General features: G+C 53.7%; 7 protein-coding genes across 7 annotated transcripts; 3 read left to right on the top strand and 4 right to left on the bottom strand.

Annotated features, from left to right (window-relative positions):
* Nucleotide 1: 1 nt before the first annotated feature.
* COCMIDRAFT_107835 (uncharacterized protein) lies at nt 2-1,744 on the bottom strand (the record flags this gene model as incomplete). The annotated part of the gene is made up of 1 exon (XM_007694496.1): nt 2-1,744. One exon carries the CDS (start codon nt 1,742-1,744, stop codon nt 2-4), a length of 1,743 nt encoding a protein of 580 aa, XP_007692686.1.
* Nucleotides 1,745-2,711: 967 nt separating this feature from the next.
* On the bottom strand, nt 2,712-4,625 carry COCMIDRAFT_107856 (uncharacterized protein; the record flags this gene model as incomplete). The annotated part of the gene is made up of 2 exons (XM_007694495.1): nt 2,712-4,169; nt 4,314-4,625. 2 exons carry the CDS (start codon nt 4,623-4,625, stop codon nt 2,712-2,714), a joined length of 1,770 nt encoding a protein of 589 aa, XP_007692685.1.
* A 1,902-nt stretch (nt 4,626-6,527) lies between these two features.
* Nucleotides 6,528-9,773, bottom strand: COCMIDRAFT_107854 (uncharacterized protein; the record flags this gene model as incomplete). The annotated part of the gene is made up of 2 exons (XM_007694494.1): nt 6,528-8,510; nt 8,565-9,773. The coding sequence occupies 2 exons, from the start codon at nt 9,771-9,773 to the stop codon at nt 6,528-6,530; spliced, it is 3,192 nt and encodes a 1,063-aa protein (XP_007692684.1).
* A 2,355-nt stretch (nt 9,774-12,128) lies between these two features.
* On the top strand, nt 12,129-12,818 carry COCMIDRAFT_107857 (uncharacterized protein; the record flags this gene model as incomplete). Its single annotated transcript, XM_007694493.1, has 2 exons — nt 12,129-12,347; nt 12,399-12,818. The coding sequence occupies 2 exons, from the start codon at nt 12,129-12,131 to the stop codon at nt 12,816-12,818; spliced, it is 639 nt and encodes a 212-aa protein (XP_007692683.1).
* Nucleotides 12,819-13,754: 936 nt separating this feature from the next.
* COCMIDRAFT_107836 (uncharacterized protein) lies at nt 13,755-15,100 on the top strand (the record flags this gene model as incomplete). Its single annotated transcript, XM_007694492.1, has 2 exons — nt 13,755-13,813; nt 13,906-15,100. The coding sequence occupies 2 exons, from the start codon at nt 13,755-13,757 to the stop codon at nt 15,098-15,100; spliced, it is 1,254 nt and encodes a 417-aa protein (XP_007692682.1).
* Nucleotides 15,101-16,118: 1,018 nt separating this feature from the next.
* Nucleotides 16,119-20,786, top strand: COCMIDRAFT_9375 (uncharacterized protein; the record flags this gene model as incomplete). The annotated part of the gene is made up of 1 exon (XM_007694491.1): nt 16,119-20,786. The coding sequence occupies one exon, from the start codon at nt 16,119-16,121 to the stop codon at nt 20,784-20,786; it is 4,668 nt and encodes a 1,555-aa protein (XP_007692681.1).
* Nucleotides 20,787-21,013: 227 nt separating this feature from the next.
* Nucleotides 21,014-21,963, bottom strand: COCMIDRAFT_107829 (uncharacterized protein; the record flags this gene model as incomplete). Its single annotated transcript, XM_007694490.1, has 4 exons — nt 21,014-21,168; nt 21,220-21,370; nt 21,422-21,467; nt 21,536-21,963. The coding sequence occupies 4 exons, from the start codon at nt 21,961-21,963 to the stop codon at nt 21,014-21,016; spliced, it is 780 nt and encodes a 259-aa protein (XP_007692680.1).
* Nucleotides 21,964-22,287: the final 324 nt, after the last annotated feature.

The raw sequence follows: 22,287 nt of genomic DNA, 5'->3' as shown, positions 1-22,287 counted from the left end.
CCTACCCACCCCCCGCAACCTTGACCTCTCCCTCCCCCGTCCCGGGCCTCCCCCTCGCATGCACCTTCAACGCATCGACTCTGGTGCCTGCCTCCCTCTGAATCTGATGTCTCAAATGTCTGGGCGACATTTCGCCCTCAGCCTCGAGACGATCCAACTCCTCCTCATCACTACTACTCACGCTACTAGAGCGACTAATCTGGGTATATACTACGCGATCGCCCTCCTTCTTTTTTCGTTCGCGCTGCTCTTCCTTCATGGCCGCCATTTTCTCCGCGTCGCCCTGGCAGTCGAGGGTGCGGATGTGGAGGCCCGGGAAGTTTGCTGTGAAGAAGGATTTTAGTTGGGGGAGGAGGGCGGCGTTGGGGCGGTAGGTGCCCGAATCGTTGTCGATGACAAGTTCGTAATATGCTGGGTCTTTCTTCGGTGTGTCGTCGTGGGGGGGACCCCCCGCGATATCGTGGGGTGGGTGGGAGAGATTGTTTCCGCCTTCGTCGGGGGGACGCCGGTCCTTGTGTTTGAGGCGGCGGATGAAGAATTCGCCCGAAAAGGCAATATATGGGGCCACATCGCTGTGCATGGTGTGTTTGCTGAGCATGTCGATGCCGAATTCTTTGCCGGTTTCGGTGAAGCGGAAGAGGGCGTCGAGGGTGAGGACGTAGGTGAAGATGCGGCCGCCTTGGTCGTAGTGGACGAGTTCGAGGAATTTCTGCGTGAATTCTTTGCAGGGCGAGCGGATTACTTGGAATTCTGTCGCGTGGTCGAAGTTGTAGACGCGGGCGTGTTGGTGGTGCAGGGCTTTGGAGAGGATGTAACCCCTGGCGCCCTTTGCTGTAAACATGCTCTTAACAAACGGCTTAAACTCGACATAGCGGTGATACATTGCCTCGGGCACGGGGCCCCGCAGCTGCATCTGGTTCGACTGGAAATTGTACTTTTGTGGTTTTTGCTTGCCAGTTCGCAGTGACACTTCACCATCTTCGTTGGGTTCTTTCTGGCCCAGCAGGCGTCCGAGTAGTGGCGAGTAATGCCGTATCCAGAATTGCGGTCCTACTGTGTATGTGCGTCCTCCATTCTCATCTTGTGTTCTGCCTAGTACCTCTACGCTGACGTTGAGTGTTCCGCTCATGTGGTTCACTTTTCCGAAGCAAACCGCAACGGCGCGCAGTGCATACGCTCTCTTGCTGATCATGCGCTTCCTGATGGAATACGTCTGGTCGTGTATGCCTGGCCAGTCCTCGCTTATCGACGGAACGACAACATGAACGTTACCGAGGCGATCGTCATGGTCTGCGGGGTCCTCGTCGTAGATGCGGCACTTGAAGTTGAAGCCCGACGCCGGTACGTTGGCGACTATCCATTCATAGTTCCATACTGGATCGGTGCTCTGGCGCACTGTGTGTGTGCGCATAGTTAGGGGCGGGTCCTCCTTGTGTCGTGTCGGCAGGCTGGTGATGAGCTGGGCGACGACAAAGGGATCAGCCGAGAGGGTGTTGATGTCGGCGAGAGGGAGGTTGTTGGCGCGGTGCAGCGTAAACTTGACCGTGTATCCAGGCGGGGCGCGCGGTACCGGCGTGTCGTCGAAGCCTCCCTCGGGTCCCTTTTTCTTGCTGCCGGCCGTATCCGTCTTCTGCGGTTTTGGGTACTCGACATTGGCGCCATTCGTAGACTCGTCTTTTTCCACCGTCGGGTGTGCCTGTCCATTCTGGACGCCCGGTGGCGCCGAATCCCTCTCTTCCGGCATGCTTGCGACACGCGACGGCGCGTCTAGCCGCAACGTCGACGAGGGCGTTGGGGCTTGGTGGACGGTGGGCGCGTTTCGGCGCAACGGGGCTGGGGAAAGCGCAAAAGGGAGGGGCTAAAAATTAGGTGCTGATTCCGGTGGTCGCAGTGTCATTGAGTGCGGCTACGGCATCGTGTGTGTAGGAGGAGAGAACCCGCGCAAGGCCGGCTAAGGTACACAGTAAGACTGGAGAACGCGCAATCCAAGGCAGGCGCAGCGGGCGGGCGACTGTTGATCGCCAGTGGAACGCTCCGGCCCTACCAGAAAACAAGCACTGCTAAGCCTCGGGGCTAGACAGCCGCCGGTTAGAACGGCCAAGCAGGGCAAGCCAATCCTACGTCGAGTCTGCGCGGGATGGAGGTCCTATTTGCCCGTCTGGCATGCACAGTCGTTTACCACTGTCTACTACTGTCTACTACTGTCTAGACCCCTCTTCTTGGCCCCACCCAACAGGGAAAACTCCCTCCATGTGACATGCGGGAGCGCAGAAGCCACACCATCTGAACTCGAGGGACCACGCTGACGTCACATGCTCTCTTCTCGGATACCGGCTCGTCTCTGCTTCCGCCGGACCACACGGATAGCCGGTCCTGGTATTAGAGCCAATCCATGGTACTTTGCAAATGTAGCATTAAATTAAGATTATCTCTTTTCTTTTCTTTCTTGCAAATCAAGAGTGAAGAGTTGTCATCCGCCACGTCCACCTTGCCCCATTACAGTGCATCTATTGCAATCTACCACGAAGAAAGATCCTCCCTAATAGCAAAATCAACGCCGACGCCATGCTCGCTACTAAATGCTCATATTTTTGACCAGGCAAAAAAAAAGGGGGGGGGGGTATCGTTACAATGAGCGACGTCAGCAAGAGACGCTCATTCGCCAGGCCGTAAATCTCCAGATATCGTCCTATTCATCTTGTGTGGACCGCTTAGGCAGCATGCATGGTGATCTGCTTGCCCTTCATCGACTTCCACTCGACAAACGCAGCACCAAAAATCGAGACCGCTCCACAGGCAACCGACACGTAAAAGGTCTGGGTAAGCGTCTTGTTGTACGCTGAAAGCACGCCAGAGAGGAATTCAGGATCAATAGCGTGCTTGAGCTCAGTTGCACCGGTGCGGAGTACGATACCAGCATCGAGATCGGGCACAATGCTTGCGAGGTTCTTGATGAGCTGGTTGGTGAAGACGTTTTGGCCAACAGAGATGAAGAGAGCACCACCAAGAGTCTGGAAGAACATCATGGTAGCCGTACCAATGGGGACGTCTTCTGCGGGGAGCGCTGTCTGAACAGCAACCAGGATCTGCTGCATACCGAAACCGACACCAGCACCGAAGATGAACTGGTAGCCAATCCATTGCGGGGAACCACTGTCAACTTCCATCGTGGAGAGCAGACCAGCGCCGATGGCCATGAGGACCGATGAGAGGAGCATGAACGGCGTGTAGTAACCAATGGCAGTGACAGCACCACCAGCAAGCATCGAGATGATGACGAGACCGAGGATGGCGGGTAGGTTCATGATTCCAGACTTTGTTGCCGAAGCTCCCTTGATGGCCTGGAACCAGATGGGCAAATAGTAGACCATGACGAAGAAGCTAGCTCCCAGCATGGCACCGAAGAGTGCAGATCCCCACACGTTGCGGTTCAAGAAGACGCGAGGAGGAACCGTGGCATCTTCCTGCCTCCACCACTGGATAGCAAGGAAACCGCATGTGAGGAGGACAAAGAGGACCAAGAGCGCAATGATGCGGCCGTCCTTCCACTGATACTTGCTACCACCCCACTGGAGAGCGAGCAACAAGCAGATAATGGCAGGCAAGAAGCAAGCCGTGCCGGGAAGATCAAACTTTTGAATCTGCTCACGCCATGTGGCCTGGACCTTTCCACCACGACGGGTAACCTGAAAGAAGGGGATGATGAAAGCCGCCGTGACGGCACCAAAGGGAAGGTTGATGTAAAAGCACATTCTCCAGTTGACGTGGTCAGTAAAAGCACCACCCATCAACGGACCAGCAACAGATGCGATACCGTACATTCCTCCGATAATACCCATATATGTGGGACGCTGGCGCAGCGGTACCGTCACCGAGACGATCAGAATGGCTCCAGAAAAGATACCAGCGGCACCAACACCAGCAATGGCACGTCCAATGATGAGCGCCGTCGAGTTTGGCGCAACAGCGCAGATGAGCGAGCCAAACTCGAAGATGGCCAGGGCAGTCAGGTAGATCCACTTGATCGAGTAGTAGGTATAGAATTTACCGTACATGAGCTGCGTCGCGCACGTGGTAAGGAGGTACGAGGATCCATACCAGCCCACATCATTCAGGGCCTTGAACTGGTCCGTAATGCGAGGAATAGCCGTTGCGATGATAGTGTTGTCCTGTAACATGTGCGTGTTAGCCGACGTTTGATGAAGATTGATCGGCGGCTGATTTCATTATGCGTAGGTAGGTGGCGTCGATCACCGTTGTTGTACCAAAGTAGTGGAACCAAGGGGGCTAACGGGTATTGCACTAGAACTTACCAGGGCCATGCAGAAGACGCTCAAACACAACGCTACCGTGATGGCGGCCAGCTTCCATTTGGTCGGGTATTCGAAGTCGTCCTCGTCATTGTTTTCTGGTGCTGGGCTGGCTACCGAGCTGGGTCGCGAACTCTTCTCTCCAGTACCGGTGATGGGGGCTGCAGCATCGACAGCCACTGTTGATGCAGGAAGAACAGTCTCGACAGCACCCTTGTTCTCGTTGCCTGTGCTGGTATTCTGAACGCTAGGCGTGGCCGTCTTCTCAGAGTCCGCCATACTGGATGGACGAAGGTTGTCGTTTGTGGTGCTCATCTGAACAAGAGCAGGGAAAGAGAGAGAGAGGTATGTGTACTTTTATTAGGTTGTTTGCGCAAGTTAATCTTACTGTGCACGCGAAGAGGGTGGCGTAGCAAACAAGAGGGCGTAATGTTATCAGGCAAGAGCAGGATGATGAGGATGGAAGGAGACGGCCTCTAATTATACCAACGACTCGCTACGGGGGCTCAAGGCAGAAAAAGGAGTCATGATACACTTCCCCCAGAAGTGGGTTTTCCGAATGGCAGGAGCTCCGGGACGGGCTCCATTGTCGTACCGCCCAGCGTCGTGCGGACCTTCGTTCGCGAAAGGCCTAGAAGGAGCCTAGTCGCCGGAGTTTAGAAGATGTCCAGACGGCCTCAGCAAACGCCTTCGGCTGCATTGCGGCAAAAATTCGTCCGGCACGCGATGCAGAGCCGTAGTTTCGCTGCCTCATTGCAAGCCACATGGCGCAATTGACGTTCCGCGGATGCATGGCTGATGCTGATGGCCTTGCCAGATTGCACTCTAAATCCATCGCCAGGGGGGGGGGAGGGCTATTTGCTCGGCTACCCACAAGTCAAAAGGCTGTGTGTACGAGTAAGAGAGGCGATCACGACAAAGGCTCTCTCGTTGGCGCATCGATCGTGCGGCCATGTCTGTCTCCATTCTCATTAAGCGTTTCGTTTGGATCGTGGGCCGGAGCGCGCGTGCCCCGCAAGCGTCGACGCTACCGGTCAAGCATGTGCATGCTCAGAGTTCCAAGCTTTTTTTTCCCTTGTTACTTACCCTTGGGACTACCAGTCGGAGTGGTATGCTGACATCATTCTCTATCCTTCTCATCATAACAACACCAACTTGCCAGCACCGACAGGCTATTCCCCCCTTCCCCCCTTCGCGTTGCACATGCACATGCAAGAGTCATGTCCATTGTTTGGGTGACGCGAAGCAGGTCCGCTGCAGTTGTGCACCACCAACTCCAACGGCTGGCACACGCGCAGGGTGCCAAAAAAATGGGTGCCTAATATGACAGGAAGCCCTCCGCTAAACCGCAAAGGATGAATGGGACCGTCCCGGTTTTACGCCCAGTGGACCACCTCCCCCCATAATCTCACCAGGGCGGCTTTCCTGCGCCTTGGTTGGAGAAAGGGAGCTGGGGCTTGGCAGAGAGAGAGGAACATCGGAGGTCGGGGTGGAATTGCGCTCCGCCCCCCGGTTATGCGACGAGAACGAGACGGAAGGAAAGAATGAACAACAGCTCCTGACTCACCGTCCACCAATCATAGCCCGCCTGTCCCGATCACACATAACCACGTCTCTCTCTCTCTCGTTACATTAACCGTTACTCGGATTTTACGGGTGCTGAAGAAAAAAAGAGAAAAAAAAAAGAAACATAAGGGAAAAGGGAAAAGGAAAAAAACTCTAAAACTAAACGGACAACGGGGCGGTGAGCACTTGAAGAATCGAACAAACTCAAGCTTTTTGCTTGCAGAATGCATTCTTTTGCATTTGTGCTTCAGCTCTGTGTGTGCTACATTACACATTGTGTAAATGTTACCGTGCGCCTCGTCGTCTAGTACGCACGATTCATAACTACTCTACTCTACACCGTATCAACGCGCTCTGCCGTCGCATCACAGTGAGCCGATGGATACGTAACATGACGCATGGAAAAGTTTTGCAATCCCGGCCGCATGCCAATGCCACTCGTACACGGCAAGCCTTGATTGAACAGAGTCACAGGTTGAATTTAGCTCTTGCATCGTCGACCTCGGAGTCGGATCCTAACCACGTCTGCGGGCAGCCAGGGTCCCCCCTTGTCAACGCCGAGAGACGGAGATAAGGCTTAACCACGACAGACTACTACTACTACTGTCCCCCTTGGCAACTCTATCTGCCTTATCTAAGTATACGTACGTATCAGTGCACGTTTTGCTGGACCCAGTACCACATTTTCCCTAGATATTCTTCGTCCAGCGGCTTGACATCTCTCAACGTTGGTACCTTGTTACTTGTAGTCGTCATAGAAAACTGCGGTCGCGTCCCTGCTTCGGCGGCTTCACCACCATATGACGCCTTCCACAAGCCCAAGAGCTTCAAGGCAGAATGCTCCGATCCTCCAGACTCCTCTAGTCGCTCCACCCATTCCTTTGACGTGACAATGTCAAAGTTTTCCCACTTCTGCAGCCACTCCAACATCTGGTGCCACGTCGGTTTTTGGTGTGGGTTCAACACATGGTAGACTGGCATTGAATCACTTCCGTCCAGCGTGTCGCGGGTTTCCAAAAAGGCTCTTGCAGCAATATCTACAGGCAGCCAGTCCAAAGGCTCATCCCTCAAGTCGGGAAGGCAATTGATCAGCCTCGCCGTGCTCAACATCATAGGCCAAGCCTCCTTTGTGTTCCACACCCCTGTAGTCGAATCACCAGTCAGCTGACCAACACGCACAACTGCGATACGCCCCTGTAACCTTGTTTGCTCGTGTGCTCGGAGGCAAATATGCTCCGCCACCCACTTGGAACGAGAATAGCCCAGGGATGATGCTGAAGAGGGCCTGGGGCTAAGCGTTTCGGGCAGTTTGCCTGCGTCATCCAGAGAGCTATTCATAACTGCCGCAGTAGAGGAACAGTACAAGAAGCAAGGAGGCTGCGACCGCCGAGCTTTCAAGGCAAGGCTGAGAAGGTTTCGTACCCCAGCGACGTTGTCTTTTTCGAAGCTCCGCAGTTTGAGACGGAAGTTGACGGTCCATGCAACGTGAACAATCAACGTTGCCTTCTTCGCGAGATGGTCGTATGTTTCATCGTCTAGTCCCAGATTCTCTTCGCCTAGCTGTGCTGGCACTACTTTGATCTTGGTATTCGAGGCATCAGGAGGACCTAGGTCAATCAGACTGCGCTGTTGCAGCGCTTTGTTCACGCGTTCTCTCGCTGCGGTTTCGTCTGCTCCTCTGACAAGACAGTATACTGCTGTGACCGTTGGTTTTTTCTGTACGAGACTTAGAATATGCGCACCTAGCGCTCCGGTGGCCCCAGTCAGCACTACAATATCACCGCCTTGACTATCCTCGGACAGTCCATTGGCAGATAGATCGGAGGCTGACTTTCGAAACGAGCCATACTGCTCTACCATGTCTAACATCAGTTTCTCTTCGTCTTCCTCTCCTATCTCGGTCTCCCCATGTCGCTTTCGCAACACGTAGTCTGCCAGTCGCCGAATCGAACCGCAATCTTCTACCACACTCATTGGTAGCTGTCCCTCGATATTCGGGATCAGTCGTCTTAAACGTGTTCTTAACTGCATGCAAGCAATGGAATCAACACCATAGGAGAACAGATCCATATCCTCTGTAAGCGGTCCAGATTGTCCAGTCAGGCTCCGAATCAGGTCTGTCAAGTACTGAGGCAGATCTTCATCGGTCACCTGAGGGGTAGAGTCGGAATCCTGCGCGATGTATGCCTGATTGATGACGTCTTGGAATCTTTCCTCTGCAGCTCTTCGAATGACGGTGCCCTTGCTACTTTTCTCGAGTCGTTGTTCTTGATAGGGGAGGGGAACCAACATGTCGAAGGGTATTCGGGCATGGTCTTGGCTTTCGCTATTCAATCTTGCGACTTGCTCCCTTATGGAGTTGATCAATTCGTCGTCTGTCATCTCACTCGCTTCTTTAGACCGCAGGAGCAGTGCACCTGGAAATGGCCGGCCGTTTCCAAATATGAGAACATCATCTAGATTAGGGGAGGTTGCAAGAGCATCCTCAAGTGGGGCCGGATCGAATTTCTTTCCCGTGATGAGGGTAAGTTGGGAATCTGCTCGTGAATGATACAACCAAGCGTCCTTTATTGTGGGATGCGGCGCAAACAAATCGGCAGTGGCGAATGATCCATCAGGCCGATTTTTCTTTGCCTGCGTAGGGATTAGCAACTAGCTACATGCTATGCGTGGAGTTGAGGGTGATACCATGTGTGGCCACCCAGGTTTAATGACAAGCTCAGCTAGGCCATCCTGGCGCTCTTCAAACTCTACTAGTTTTGGTGGGTTGTAGTTTCTCAAATACTGCCAATCTTGGTCTACGAAGGATTCACGATACGATGACAGGATAAAGCCGCATTCTGCACTTCCAAACCGTGAAATGAGATTGACTTTTTTCCTGACCAGACGATCCCCGACTTCAGTTGGCAAGGCTGCGCCTCCAACGCCTACAATGTCCATTTCTTGGAGCAGCTCCAGTCCTCGCTCATCAGCCTCCATCATCTGAAGCACATACGGGACGGATGAAAAGTACTTGACCTTGGGAAGCCCTTCTGTCTTTGCATATACTTTGGCCACATGCAGACAACTACAAATGTTGCGTGCTGTAATGGGCACATCTTTGCCTGGGAAAAGCCAAATTAAGGCATTACTTGTCCAGCATCTAAACAAATCTGCGATTCCTCCATGGTAGAGCGGCGTCGTAGTGAACGACGCTACAGCCGGTATCTTGGGAAGATGCGGAAGCACGCCAATGGCTGCGCGATGTGATTGAGGGATGGGCTTTGGGAGGCCAGACGAGGTTCCAGAAGTGTGATGCAAATATGCAACTGCTCCCTGATCGACATGTAGTGGTTCAATGCTATCCTTGAATTGTTCTTGAATAACCTTCCAAATGTCTTCCGAAGCACTTATCGGTAGCGGCTTTGCTTCCAAAGCGGAGAGCCCTTGCTCTTTTGCTAGTTCCTCCGACTGATCCGCTCGCTCAGCATGGGCCTCGTCGTAAAGGAGAACTGACACCTGACACGAGGTGCAAAGATGCAATATTGCAGCCGGCTGACATTGGGGGGCTACGAGTAAGACGGCATGTCCCAGCTTGATCAAGCCTAGCCAAGTGAAGAGGAATTCAGGAGAGCTATGGCACAGTAGAGCAACAGTCTGTTGTTCTCGTGAGGGGCCAAGAGAAATTGCGAGGCGTGCGGCAAAGACACCAACACCATGTTCAACGTCTGCAAAGGTGAGAACTTTGTAACTCCACTCCTGCTGATCTAGTTTGGGGATGGGGAAGCCAACGGCAGGGAGTAAGGGGTGGTTATAGGATTGCTGACGGATGTAGTCGCTAATATTTCGGTATGACTTCGGTGTAGTGTTCAGGGCAGCCGCCTGACCCAGGGTGCAGACAAAGTAATTGTTTTGCATTGGAAAGAGGGCCGCCAATAGGCGGAGAGGTTATTGTGGAGGGTTGCAGTGTCGATGCGCCAACCTGAGAGAGTGCATGGGAATGTGTGTAAACTTGCACCAGTCTGAGGTGAATAACAGACCAAGTTTGAGTCGTGACATCATCTCGGCCGGAGAGGCAGGAGCGACTCTGCAGCCGGTGCTTATGGAGAAAGCTCCAATGGGAAGTCGGCATAATACGAGCCCCAGATATAGCGGGGTGCAGTCAAAGGGTAAAATTTGAACCCCAGGCAGCCAATTATTGGCTACAAAAACAAACAGCAGTGCACTGTGGTAAGGGACTGCAATGCCGCATGGTGGTGGTGGTAATGATGATTGTGTAGGGTGCACGGGCCACATGTTCGACAAGCTGTCAGCGGTGGCCGTGTGTGCGTGTGCTGATTTTTTCCATTGGTTGTTTTTCTTGCACCCTAAGTGCACCCTAGAGTACGACTACAGCCGAAAGAAGGGATGGTTGCTTTGACTGAGGTCGGGTTCGTAGGGATTCCGCTGCGTGGAGCACAGAGCCCCACCCGTGCGATCACTCCACATGGGCTCATCTCACACGACCAGTGTGAGTGTGAAGCGATTGTTTGCGCGGGCATGCGCATTGTTTGCTGGCAGAGATATCGAATAGTGGGTGGCTGGCACATCGGCAGAAGTGAGGGGGGATGGAGTGCCGTAGCGCCACGATCCAGCCACGTAACCGGCTGGCGAGGAATGCATGCGTCACGACAGACTACTGCGGTTCTGGGGTAAATGCTATCCAGCCGCATCCAATGGCTGCATGTGGACGCGCACTGCCACTGCCACACCCCACAGTCACCGCCTCGGGGTTGCGTGTGCTGCTCTACACCTGGATATGCAGGAAAGCCCAAGTATGTAGGTACATGCGGTTCCTTATCTGGACGAGTGGCATTCGGTGTGCTGGTACCATGGGCTGCAGTGCTTGGCAGCGAGGATCCGCAGCAGCGTGTGGAGATGAACCCTCAGTCGGTGTAAGTAGACTACGGCGACATGGCCATGGCTCGACAACAGCAACAATAACAATAACAAAACAGCATGCGTCGTCGATGGGCAATCTGGGGGCACGGCGTGTGATTGGGCGGGTGGAATGCGCGGTGCATCCTTCTTCTGCGCGGGCCGAGGGAGGACATGCAAGCGACCCAGCAAGGTCGGGCAATACGCTATTCATGCTAAGGCTGGTTTGGCGGCAACTGGTTCAAGCGACGTCGGCCCACCCAGGTAGGCAAGTAACAGCAGCGTTACGGGCAGGCTCCCGCAGCCATGCATCTTGCCTGTGGCTTGTTGTTTTGCCTACCCGTCTCTGCTCCCACTCTCGGCCGCCCAAAGTGAAACGGCGCATCATCTGGCCTGACTCGGCGTGGCAGACGTCCCGGTTCTTTTTTGTTTTTTTGCAGCGTGCTGGTGTGGTGCGGGCGTGGAGCTCGGGTGTGTCAGTAATAGATGGGGTTTGCACAGCGGATGCAGAGCACGGCCACTGAGCAGGGATGCAGCGAGCCATTGATTCTCCGTCGCCAACCAAGCAGCGCAACGCACTTGGGCCGGCGCGGCATGGCACCGTCAGATAGATGCACATTGGGGCCTTGGGAGCGTCACTAAGTTACTTGACAGTGGCAGACACGCACACGGGCGGTTGGGCGGGGTCGCCTTGGTCCAACCTGCAGGCGCATATCCGAAGCGTGGCGGGTTTGGCCACTGGCGACACCTGAAACCAACGCGGCCGTGTAGGTGTAGTACACACGTCGTCACCATGCCCCAACGCGCAACGCCGCCGTATGCCTCACCGACATGACCACGGCCAACCGAGTACAAAGAGCAGCGGAGCGGCGGAGGAGCGTCGAGGGCGAGGGCGAGGGCGAGGGCAGCCGGCAGCGCCGCAATGGCCCATGTGTGTGTGTACTAAATGAGCAATTTCCTGGCGCGCAAAAGGGCAACTGGCGAAAGATGCCCAGGTCGACTTTCCGCCGCGTCTGAGCGTATCTTGAAAACAATGGCCCTAGCTTGTAGTAGGCAAGCACGGCCGACTAGCCGTCTTCCTCCAGCCCGTGCGTTGGAGCATATATTCCTGCTCCCCCCAGCAACAACACCCGCCTCTGCTATCCGTTCCACCAAATCAGCATCATACATCCCGCTGTAAGTTTCCTCCCTGTCGCCCCTCACCTGCGCCAATACCACCTCTCCGCAAAATTGCATGCGCAATTGCTGCTGTACACTTGGCTCCCCGTCCTGCTCTACTCACTCCTATCCCTCTACCGGCCATCCGCTGACGCCGCTCAATCTCAGGCATTGATACTCTTGCTCCCATCCACAAAAATGCGCTCCGCCACCTTCATCGCCGCCGCCTCGGCTCTTGCCGGCCTCGTCTCCGCGCAAAACACCACCTTCAACACTCCCATCCAGTGCTGCTCCGTTCCCGCCAACTCGGTCGACCAGGACGACAGGCAGTCATGGTGCCAGGCCAACCAAAACACCTGTGTTGAGCTTTGCGGTGGTCGCGGCTCGCTTGCCAGCAACGGCAACCAGTGCGATTCGGTATGTCGCGTGTCCCGTCATGCGCATACCAAATGCTAACACGACGTGCAGTCCACTCTCCAGTACTCTTGCAAGTGCCGCAACGGTACCGATGTCACCAGCGTCATGGACCAGTACCAGCAAACTGTCCCCGGCCAAATGTGCCTTGTCTGGTACAGCAACTGCATCTCTGCCTCTGGCACCGACGCGACTGCTCAATTCGAGTGCGAACAGGCTCGCAGCAGCCTGTGCGGCAACAAGACCATCGAGCAGGCCACCGAAGCCGGTAACTCTGGCTCTGGTTCTGGATCCTCCTCTGCCTCATCGAGCCCTTCTGCCACCAGCAGCGGCTCGCCCTCTTCAACGGGAGCCTCATCCTCTGGCGGCGCTGCTTCCAGCACCCCTTCCCCCGCCGCTGCTGCCAACCTTGCCCTCTACGGCACCACTGCTCTCGCCGGTGGTCTCTTTGCCCTCTTCGGAATGGCCTTGTAAATCAACAACAGGACACTAAAAGGGTCGCGGGCCGGTCCCTGTTGGACGGTGACGAGATGGCCTTGCGTTACTGCTATCAGCATAACCATGTGGGGACATTCGCTGGAGAAGGCTCATCTTCGTCGGCGTGTTAGCGTTGGCGTTTTATGGCTTTAGCTGTTTATCTTTGTGCATTTTCTTGTTCATCACTGCTGATGGTGGTTGCGGTCGCTCGGAGGATACTTAATGCGATGTTATGAAGCAACACACGACTTGTAATACCCAATACTACCAATACTGCTACTTTTACATTGTGCCGCACGGCGTCCCCCCCCATGCTGCATCTGTGCTCTCGTATGTTGTCGTCTGGTGATGCTTGTTGTCGGGACTTTGTTGCTAGTCGGCTGTCTCTGCTCGAATGCAATTGGCCGTTGGCCATGCATATTCTGCTGATCAACAAACGCCGCAGGTCCGACGCTGCAGATCCCATGACGCAAAGCTACCGAATTTCTCTCTAGCCCGTCGACATCCGCATCCGTATAAGCAGATCCATACCCACGCTCGACGATTTGTTGCCAAGTCCAGTTCCACCGTCAACAACGCCCTGACCGCCAGCCTTGGGACTTGGGCCATAGCAATTGAAGCTTTCGGCAACGCCGCATCACAAGCTGCCGAGGTCAGTCTGCCTGTCATCGCCCCAGCTCGTATACTGTTGTGATATTTAAGCTGCTGTGCAGCTGAAAATTTGTCTCCTTTTTTCATACTGACTGCGTAAAGACATCATAGGAACCCGCAAAAGTGGCCCTTTGCAAATTCGGAAGGCCATTATCGCTTGCCTCACACTTGCCTCACCACGTTACTCCTCGTTGTCTGCAAAACCCATATAAACGCACAGTCGTGCCAGATAGCGTCTTACACAACAACCATCTGCACCAAGTGACACACAAATACACAAAAATGGCATCCCTCGGTGTTGGTCGCAAGCACAAAGTCACGGTGGTCGGCTCCGGCAACTGGTATGTACTTGGCATGTGGAAGTGCTTAGCTGTGCTTTGAAGCTATGCAAGATGACTCGATAGCGGGGGGCATTGACTGACTGATAGTATAGGGGCACCACCATGGCTAAGCTAGTCGCCGAGAACGTCAAGGAGAACCCCTCTTTGTTTGAAGAAACAGTGCAGATGTGGGTGTTTGAGGAGGAGTACACAATCCCAAAGGATTCGCGTCACTACAACGGCTCGGACCAGCCTGAGAAGCTTTCCCAGCTCATCAACAGGGTCCATGAGAACGTCAAGTATCTCCCAAACATCACGCTCCCACCCAACGTCATTGCCAACCCCGATCTCCCCGATTCGTGCAAGAACTCTACGATACTCATCTTTGTGCTGCCCCATCAATTCATTGCGCGTTCATGCCAGCAACTGGTCGGAAAGATCCTCCCCTATGCGCGAGCCATCTGCTGCACAAAGGGTGTGGATGTCAGTGAAAAGGGCATCCGCTTGATGTCAGAGACGATTGGCATGACGCTCAACATCTACTGCGGTGCTTTGTCGGGTGCGAACATTGCATCTGAGATTGCCCAGGAGAAGTACTCCGAGACTACGGTGGCATACGACCCGCCACCGCTAGACTCGCGCCATCCCACCCCAAGTGGTTCACCCAACGCTTCTCAGGTTGACCTAACTGCTCACGTCGACCTGATTGACCCTAGCAAGTCAAAGCCCAGCAAGCGCTCTGCGCATCTGACTGCTCTACCCAACGAGTACCCGCCTCTGTCGCACGAAAACGTCCGCAAGCTCTTCCACCGCCCCTATTTCCATGTACACATTGTCAACGACGTCGCAGGTGTCTCACTCGGCGGTGCTCTGAAGAATATCATCGCCCTTGCAGCAGGCTTTGTGGACGGTCTGGGATGGGGCGACAACGCTAAAGCCGCTGTTATGCGTGTTGGCATCCTGGAAATGGTCAGGTTCGGCAAGGCCTTTTTCGGAGAGAGTGCGCGCACTAGCACATTCACCGAGGAAAGCTGCGGTGTTGCTGACGTTGTGACATCATGCATGGGTGGACGAAACTTTCGTTGCGCAAAGATGGCTGTCCAGCGCGGCAAGCCTATTGACGAGATTGAGCAGACAGAGCTTAATGGGCAGAAGCTGCAGGGTACTAGCACTGCCTACGAGGTCAATGAATTCTTGAAGGCCCAGGGTATGGAGGACGACTTTCCCCTGTTCACCGCCGTCTACAACATTCTCGAGGGCAAGAACAAGCCTGAGGATATCCCTCAGCTCATCGAGAAGAAGCCGTAAACTGGGCAATGTTTCGATTAGGAGGATGATAGCCGGTCAACACGTACAACCCGATGATTACATTCAGATGCGAATACCCCTTACGGTAGAATATTATCTCTATTGCATGACTATGATTACAAATCACATGGTGCGAGCCTTTGTGGGTTGCTGCGGCAATATACTTGTGCCTGATTACTTTGCAGCGGATACTTTTCAAAGCAGAATGCCAAGTTGATAGGCATGCATACTTATAGGCGACACGGAGATACACTCGAGCAACATGCTGATATCCGTATATCTACGGGCGCCGGACTTAAGACAACGCTGTTACCAGTCTTGGCAAGATCGACATCCTAGGCTTAGTCCGCGGATGGGTCGTTCCATGCCGGGATGCATGCAAGGCCATGTAGGTCTGTACATACACCTACTGCAGAGTACTCTAGAAGCATCGGCTCGGGACTAAATGGAGGGGTACCGTACATCCCATATTTCGAACAAACAGCCGTCATACCAGGTCAGGTACATTTGTCAGTCTTACCACTTGGCCCACAATATACGGGTGGAGAGTGACTCGCGTCTACTCCAAATATGCAGGGACACCTTCCTTAGTGGGGAATAATCAGTATCCTTTTTGCCTACAGCGGTGAGGTGAATTAGTAATGCAAGAAAAAGTTGGACCTCCAACGTTTGGATTGCGTGCGAGGTCGGTGAGAAGAGTGGGTGCACTTCGCAATTTAGCTCCTCGGCAAGGCACGTTAATCACGGAGCCAATCCGCGCATGACGACATGGCTTGCTTATCTCCGTTGCCTCTTGCTGTGTAATGTGGAAATTTTGGTCAAAGATGCCCAGGCTGGGCACATATCTTCTTTGGTCAACATTGCTCCTGCAGTGTACACCGTTTTGTCAGCGCACCTACGAGTGTACTTATGACCACACCTTCAGTCGGTCACTTTGGCGACATCATTGCAGCCCTTTTTCCCACCTTCATTTAATTCAGCGGTTTGATACCCAATTCCTCTCATTACAGCCCTGAAAATGTGGGGATCCTCCATTCCACCCTCGGAACGTGACAGTCGTCGTAACCCATGGCATGAAGACGATTATCTTCGCAATGGGAGAGAAGAAGCAGTGACTCCTGGTAGTCAAAGCGACGATAGTACCGATAATGAGCCTCTTGAACGGGCGGGAACATGGGGCGAACGCGATGCCGGAAAGCTCGACTCAAAAACTGCGGCAGAAGATCTTGAGGTGCTCCGAGGAGAACTTGCCTCGTTGTCCAGGTCACGATCACGCGGAGCCCAATCACATCGATCAGATGCTTTGTCCCGGACTGTTAGTAGGATCAGTACTCGACAGACCCAACGTCGAGGGTCGGTTTCACGCGCCGAGGAAGGCACAGGCGACGTGGAGGACGATAAGCCCGGTGACATTGGAGGTGCCCTCGCCAGCGAAAAGGAAGACGATTTCGAACTTGGTGAATTCATGCGCGAAGGACACTTTGAGAAGCGCAAGAATGGCCAATCAGCCAAGAAGGTCGGCGTCGTCTACAAGAACCTCACAGTCAAGGGCATAGGATCTACCGCCTCTTTTGCGAGAACCTTACCCGATGCTATCATAGGAACGTTTGGTCCAGACCTCTACCGCATTGTAACGAACCTGTTTCCAGCACTCAGGTTTGGAAAGAACAAGAATATGCGGACTTTGATTCACGACTTCTCCGGCGTTGTCAAGGACGGAGAGATGATGCTAGTCCTAGGACGACCTGGATCTGGTTGTTCAACTTTTCTCAAGGTCATTGCCAACGACCGAGAGAGCTATGCTGCTGTCGAAGGTGAGGTATCGTATGGCGGTATACCCGCCGACAAGCAGAGGAAGCAGTTTCGGGGCGAAGTCAACTACAACCCAGAAGACGACTCTCACATGGCTGACCTGAATGTGTGGCAGACACTCAAGTTCGCCCTCACCAACAAGACCAAGAAGCACGAGAAGCATGAGATTCCAATTATACTTGAGGCACTCCTCAAAGTTTTTGGTATATCCCACACAAAGTACACAAAAGTGGGAAACGAATACGTTCGAGGAGTCAGTGGAGGTGAGCGGAAGCGTGTCTCTATTGCCGAGACTCTTGCGACCAAGAGCACAGTAAACTGCTGGGATAACAGTACTAGGGGTCTTGATGCAAGTACTGCTCTTGACTATGCCAAGTCGTTGCGTATCATGACCGACATGAGTAATCGCACAACGCTAGTCACTTTGTACCAAGCAGGCGAAGGCATCTACGAGTTAATGGACAAAGTCATGGTCATTGATGCTGGCCGATGCATCTACCAGGGTCCAGCGCGTGCTGCAAAGCAGTACTTCATCGACCTCGGTTTCAAGTGTCCGGAGCGCCAAACCACGGCCGATTTCCTGACAGCAGTGACCGATCCCACCGAGCGTCAGTTCCGTCCTGGCTTCGAGGACAAGGCACCCAAGACGTCGGAGGAGCTCGAAAAGGCATATCGTGAGAGTGAGGCGTACAAGAGCGTACTGAGAGAGATACAGGAGTATGAAGAAGAGTTGGAAAGAAGTGGATATATGGATGCCAAAGAGTTTGAGGGAGCCGTCCGCGAGAGCAAGAGTAAGACTGTACGCAAGAAATCGCCCTTTACCGTATCCTTTGTCCGCCAGGTCATTGCTTGTACCCAGCGAGAGTTCTGGTTAACCTGGGGTGACAAGACGACGCTCTACACCAAGTTCTTCATCATCATCTCCAACAGTTTTATCGTCGGATCACTGTTCTACGGCCAAGCCATGGATACCTCTGGTGCCTTTACCCGTGGCGGTTCTGGCTTCTTTTCCATTCTCTTCCTCGGCTGGCTCCAGCTGTCTGAGCTGATGAAGGCAGTGTCTGGACGCGATGTTGTCAAACGACACGAGGATTACGCTTTTTACCGTCCCAGCGCTGTGGTTATCGCTCGCGTTGTACAAGATTTCCCCCTATTGCTTGCACAAGTCATTCCGTTCTCAATCATCATGTATTTCATGAATGGTCTCGACGTCGATGCTTCCAAATTCTTCATCTACTTTCTCTTCATCTACACCACCACGTTCTGCGTTACCGCGCTGTATCGCATGTTTGCTGCTCTATCCCCGACTATTGATGATGCGGTGAGATTTGCTGGTCTCGCACTCAATCTCCTCATCATCTACACCGGCTATGCTATTCCCAAGACGCAGCTGCTGGGCAAGTATATTTGGTTCGGGTGGTTGTACTGGGTCAACCCGGTCGGGTACTCCTTTGAAGCTGTTCTCACTAACGAGTTCTCTGACCGGACAATGGAGTGCGCTCCCAGCCAGCTGGTACCTCAGGGTCCTGGTGTTGACCCTGCTTACCAAGGATGCAGCTTGACGGGTGCACAACCGAACTCGAGATCAGTATCCGGTGCAGACTACCTCGAGGCGTCGTTCAGCTACTCGCGGGCAAATCTTTGGCGTAATTTTGGTGTTGTAGTAGCCTTTGCTGTGCTGTACATCTTGGTGACAGTGATTGCCACTGAGACGATTTCTTTTGCAAAGTCTGGCGGGGGTGCATTGATCTTTGCAAAGACTAAGCGTGCAAAGAACGTTGTCAAGGAAGATGGCCCTGTGGATGAAGAGAAGGTGGTGTCTGGTGAGTCGGTGTCGAGCTCCAACACTACTGCCCACGAGGAAGAGGCACTCGAGGCCATTTCAAGCAGTGAAAGTGTCTTTACCTGGAAAGATGTCGAATATACTGTTCCGTACCAGGGAGGTGAGCGCAAGCTTCTCAACAAGGTTAATGGATATGCGAAACCTGGTGTCATGATTGCACTCGTGGGTGCTTCAGGTGCAGGCAAGTCAACTTTGCTCAACACCCTTTCGCAACGACAGACAACTGGAGTAGTTTCTGGGGAATTCCTTGTCGATGGCCGTGATCTGGGTAAAGCATTCCAACGCGGAACTGGCTTCTGCGAGCAAATGGATCTTCACGACGGTACGGCCACGATTCGCGAAGCCCTTGAGTTCTCTGCTCTCTTGCGACAGGACAGGAAGACACCTCGGAAAGAGAAGCTGGACTACGTCGATAAAATTATCGAACTCCTTGAACTCGAGGATATTCAAGATGCGTTAATTGAGAGCCTGGGCGTCGAGCAGAAGAAGCGTCTAACCATTGGTGTCGAGCTTGCCGCAAAGCCCTCACTCTTGCTTTTCCTCGACGAACCAACGAGTGGTCTCGACAGCAACTCTGCATATTCCATCGTACAATTCCTCAAGAAGCTCGCACAAGCCGGCCAAGCCATTGTCTGCACCATCCACCAGCCCAGCAGTGTCCTCATCCAGCAATTCGATATGATCCTCGCCCTCAACCCCGGCGGCAACACCTTCTACTTCGGCCCCGTAGGAGAAAACGGCAAAGACGTTATCAACTACTTTGGCACTCGCGGCGTCCACTGCCCTCCAAGCAAAAACGTTGCAGAGTTCATACTCGAAACCGCCGCTAAACCCATCAAGCGCGCCGACGGCACCAAGATTGACTGGAACGACGAATGGCTTAGATCTCCCAACAACGCCCAGCTCCTCGAAGAAATCGAGAAAATCAAGTCATCCCGCAGTAAAATCTCTTCACCCACGCAGAACGCCGATGAAGGAAGCGACTCCGAATTCGCAGCCTCAACCTGGACCCAAACCCGCCTCCTCACGCTCCGCACTCTAACCCAATACTACCGCTCCCCCTCCTACCTCTACTCCAAACTCTTCGTCTCCCTCATCCTCGGCCTCTTCAACGGCTTCACCTTCTACCACCTCGGCACCAGCACCACCGACCTACAAAACCGGCTCTTCACCATCTTCCTCATCGTGCTCCTCCCACCCACAATCGTCAACGGCGTAGTCCCCAAGTTCTACTCAAACATGGCCTTATGGACCGCGCGGGAACTTCCCTCACGAATCTACGGCTGGACCGCATTCGCCACCGCCCAAGTCATCGCCGAGATACCAGCCGCCGTCGTATCAAGCGTCGTCTATTTCCTCCTCTGGTACTTCCCCACCGGTCTCCCCTCCGATCCCAGCACCGCGGGCTACGTATTCCTCATGACGCTTTTATTTTTCCTCTTCATATCCTCGTGGGGCCAGTGGATCTGCGCCTTCGCCCCCTCATTCACCGTCATATCAAACGTCCTTCCCTTCTTCTTCGTCATGTTCGGCCTGTTCAACGGTGTCGTGCGCCCGTATGCCGCCATCCCCGTCTTCTGGCGCTACTGGATGTACTATGTTAATCCTGCGATGTATTGGATTGCCGGCGTCCTGGCGGCGACCATGACCGGCGTGCCCGTCCAGTGCAGTCAGAAGGAAACGGCCGTGTTTGATACCCCAAATGCCATTTCCTGCCAGGAGTATGCAAGCGCGTTTTTGGAGTCGGCGTCCGGGTACCTCGTCAATCCGAATGCGACGGCCCGGTGCCAGTACTGTGCGTATAGCGTTGGTGATGATTATCTCGCCTCGCTGAATATCGCGGCGGGGGATAAGTGGAGGGATTTTGGCATTTTCCTTGCCTTTTGCCTGAGTAATTGGGCGTTGGTCTATTTTTTCGTGTGGAGTGTGAGGATTAAGGGGTGGAGCTTTGGGTTTGCGACTGTGTTTGGGGGGTTGGGCAAGGGGATTGAGAAGGTCAAGGGGATGATGGTGAAGAGGAACAAGGCTTGATCATGTGGACAGAGATAGGTGTGAGTATGTTTTGGAAATCGTAAAATTGCGTATATAGCCATATAATAGCAAATTGCCGCTAGCCCCATCGTCTTCCAATCGTCGTCAAGTCATGTCAGATGGTATTGTTTTGCCTGCCATGTTCCCCGATCCGTTTCGCCTTAACGCCATGTAAATGCCTGATGTCGCTTTTTTTTATTCTTCTGAAAAGCATTTCTATTGCGCATCTAAAACCTCTCCTTCATCCTGCCTGCAATAGTCCGCAGGTTGCCGTACATTTTGCTGGGGTTCTGTCCAAGGATCAAGCTAACAATGGACTCGCGGGCAATGTGGATGTTCTTGAAGCCGCCAAGGATATGAATTTTTTGGTCTGCGAGAACAACTGTTTTTGGTTAGCGACGGAGAGGGAACACGGACAGGAATCAAAACGTACTTCGTGTTCTGCTAGCGTTTTCAATGGCGAATTTGGTCTTGCCGTCCTTGCCGGCGATACGGCCAATGGCGCGGCTGAGATGTTCACCCGAGAGCGATTTTACATCCTTGATCTCAAATGTCTCAATGTACAGATCGTCTAGTCGGAGTAGCTGGAAGGGAATTAGTCACTTGTGTGCGAATACAAGGTCGTATGTGCATACCGCGATAGCGTCGTCTGTGTCGAAACCAAGAGTAAAAGCCTTGACGCTGCAGAGAGTCAGCATAATCCTGTAGTGTGTATACAGAGCGCTGCTCCACCCAAGACACCAACGTACAAATCTTCTCCCTTCTGCAGAGCGCCCGTGTCGGTGGTGGCGCTCGATGTGCGCAGCTCAACACTCTTGCTCTTTGTGTTCATGCGGACCTGAAGCTTGAGGTGCTCGACAAGCGGCGGGTAAATCTTGGGCCACGAGTTCTTGAGGGGAGTCATCCTGTGCGGCGGAATGGGCACCTTGCGCTGCTCGCGGCGGAAGGCGAGCGGTATCGACTTAGCGGCGGGGAACTTGGGCTTGCCGCTCTCGTCGACCATGGGCATATCTTCTTCGGGCGCATCCGAGGTTGTGTTGGGGGCGTCAACGGGGTCGATGCTCATGGAGATGAGGTCGCCGTCGGATTCGGTGGGCAGCGAGACGGACGAGGCTTCGAGGGCGACATTGTCGGCCAGTTCTTCGGGGCGGCGCTGGAGGGCGGTGGGAGCAGGCATGTTGTATATAATTTTTTTTTCTTTATTTCTTCCCTCTATATTGCAGTATGTGCGGGTGATGTCTGGTCAATTGGTGTCGTCGAGCGCGACGAGTGGGGCTGGTCAAGAAATTTGGAGAGGCGACGGGATGATGTGCCGAAAACGGACTAGCGGGTAAGTGTCCCTCTGCCGCCGCCTTCTTGTGCGGGCAGGCAAATCAATAAATGCCTGGGCAAATGAAATGACGTGAATCACAACTACCTCACTTAGTAACATATCAGCCAGGCCATTCACTCCCTCCTCTCCCTCTGTCCGCACCCACCTACTTTGCAGACGTCGACCATG

Source organism: Bipolaris oryzae (assembly GCF_000523455.1).
Source record: "Bipolaris oryzae ATCC 44560 unplaced genomic scaffold scaffold_220, whole genome shotgun sequence".
NCBI classification, from domain to species: domain Eukaryota; kingdom Fungi; phylum Ascomycota; class Dothideomycetes; order Pleosporales; family Pleosporaceae; genus Bipolaris; species Bipolaris oryzae.
The sequence above is the reverse complement of the archived record's forward strand: the minus strand, read 5'-3'. Positions and strand labels throughout refer to the sequence as shown.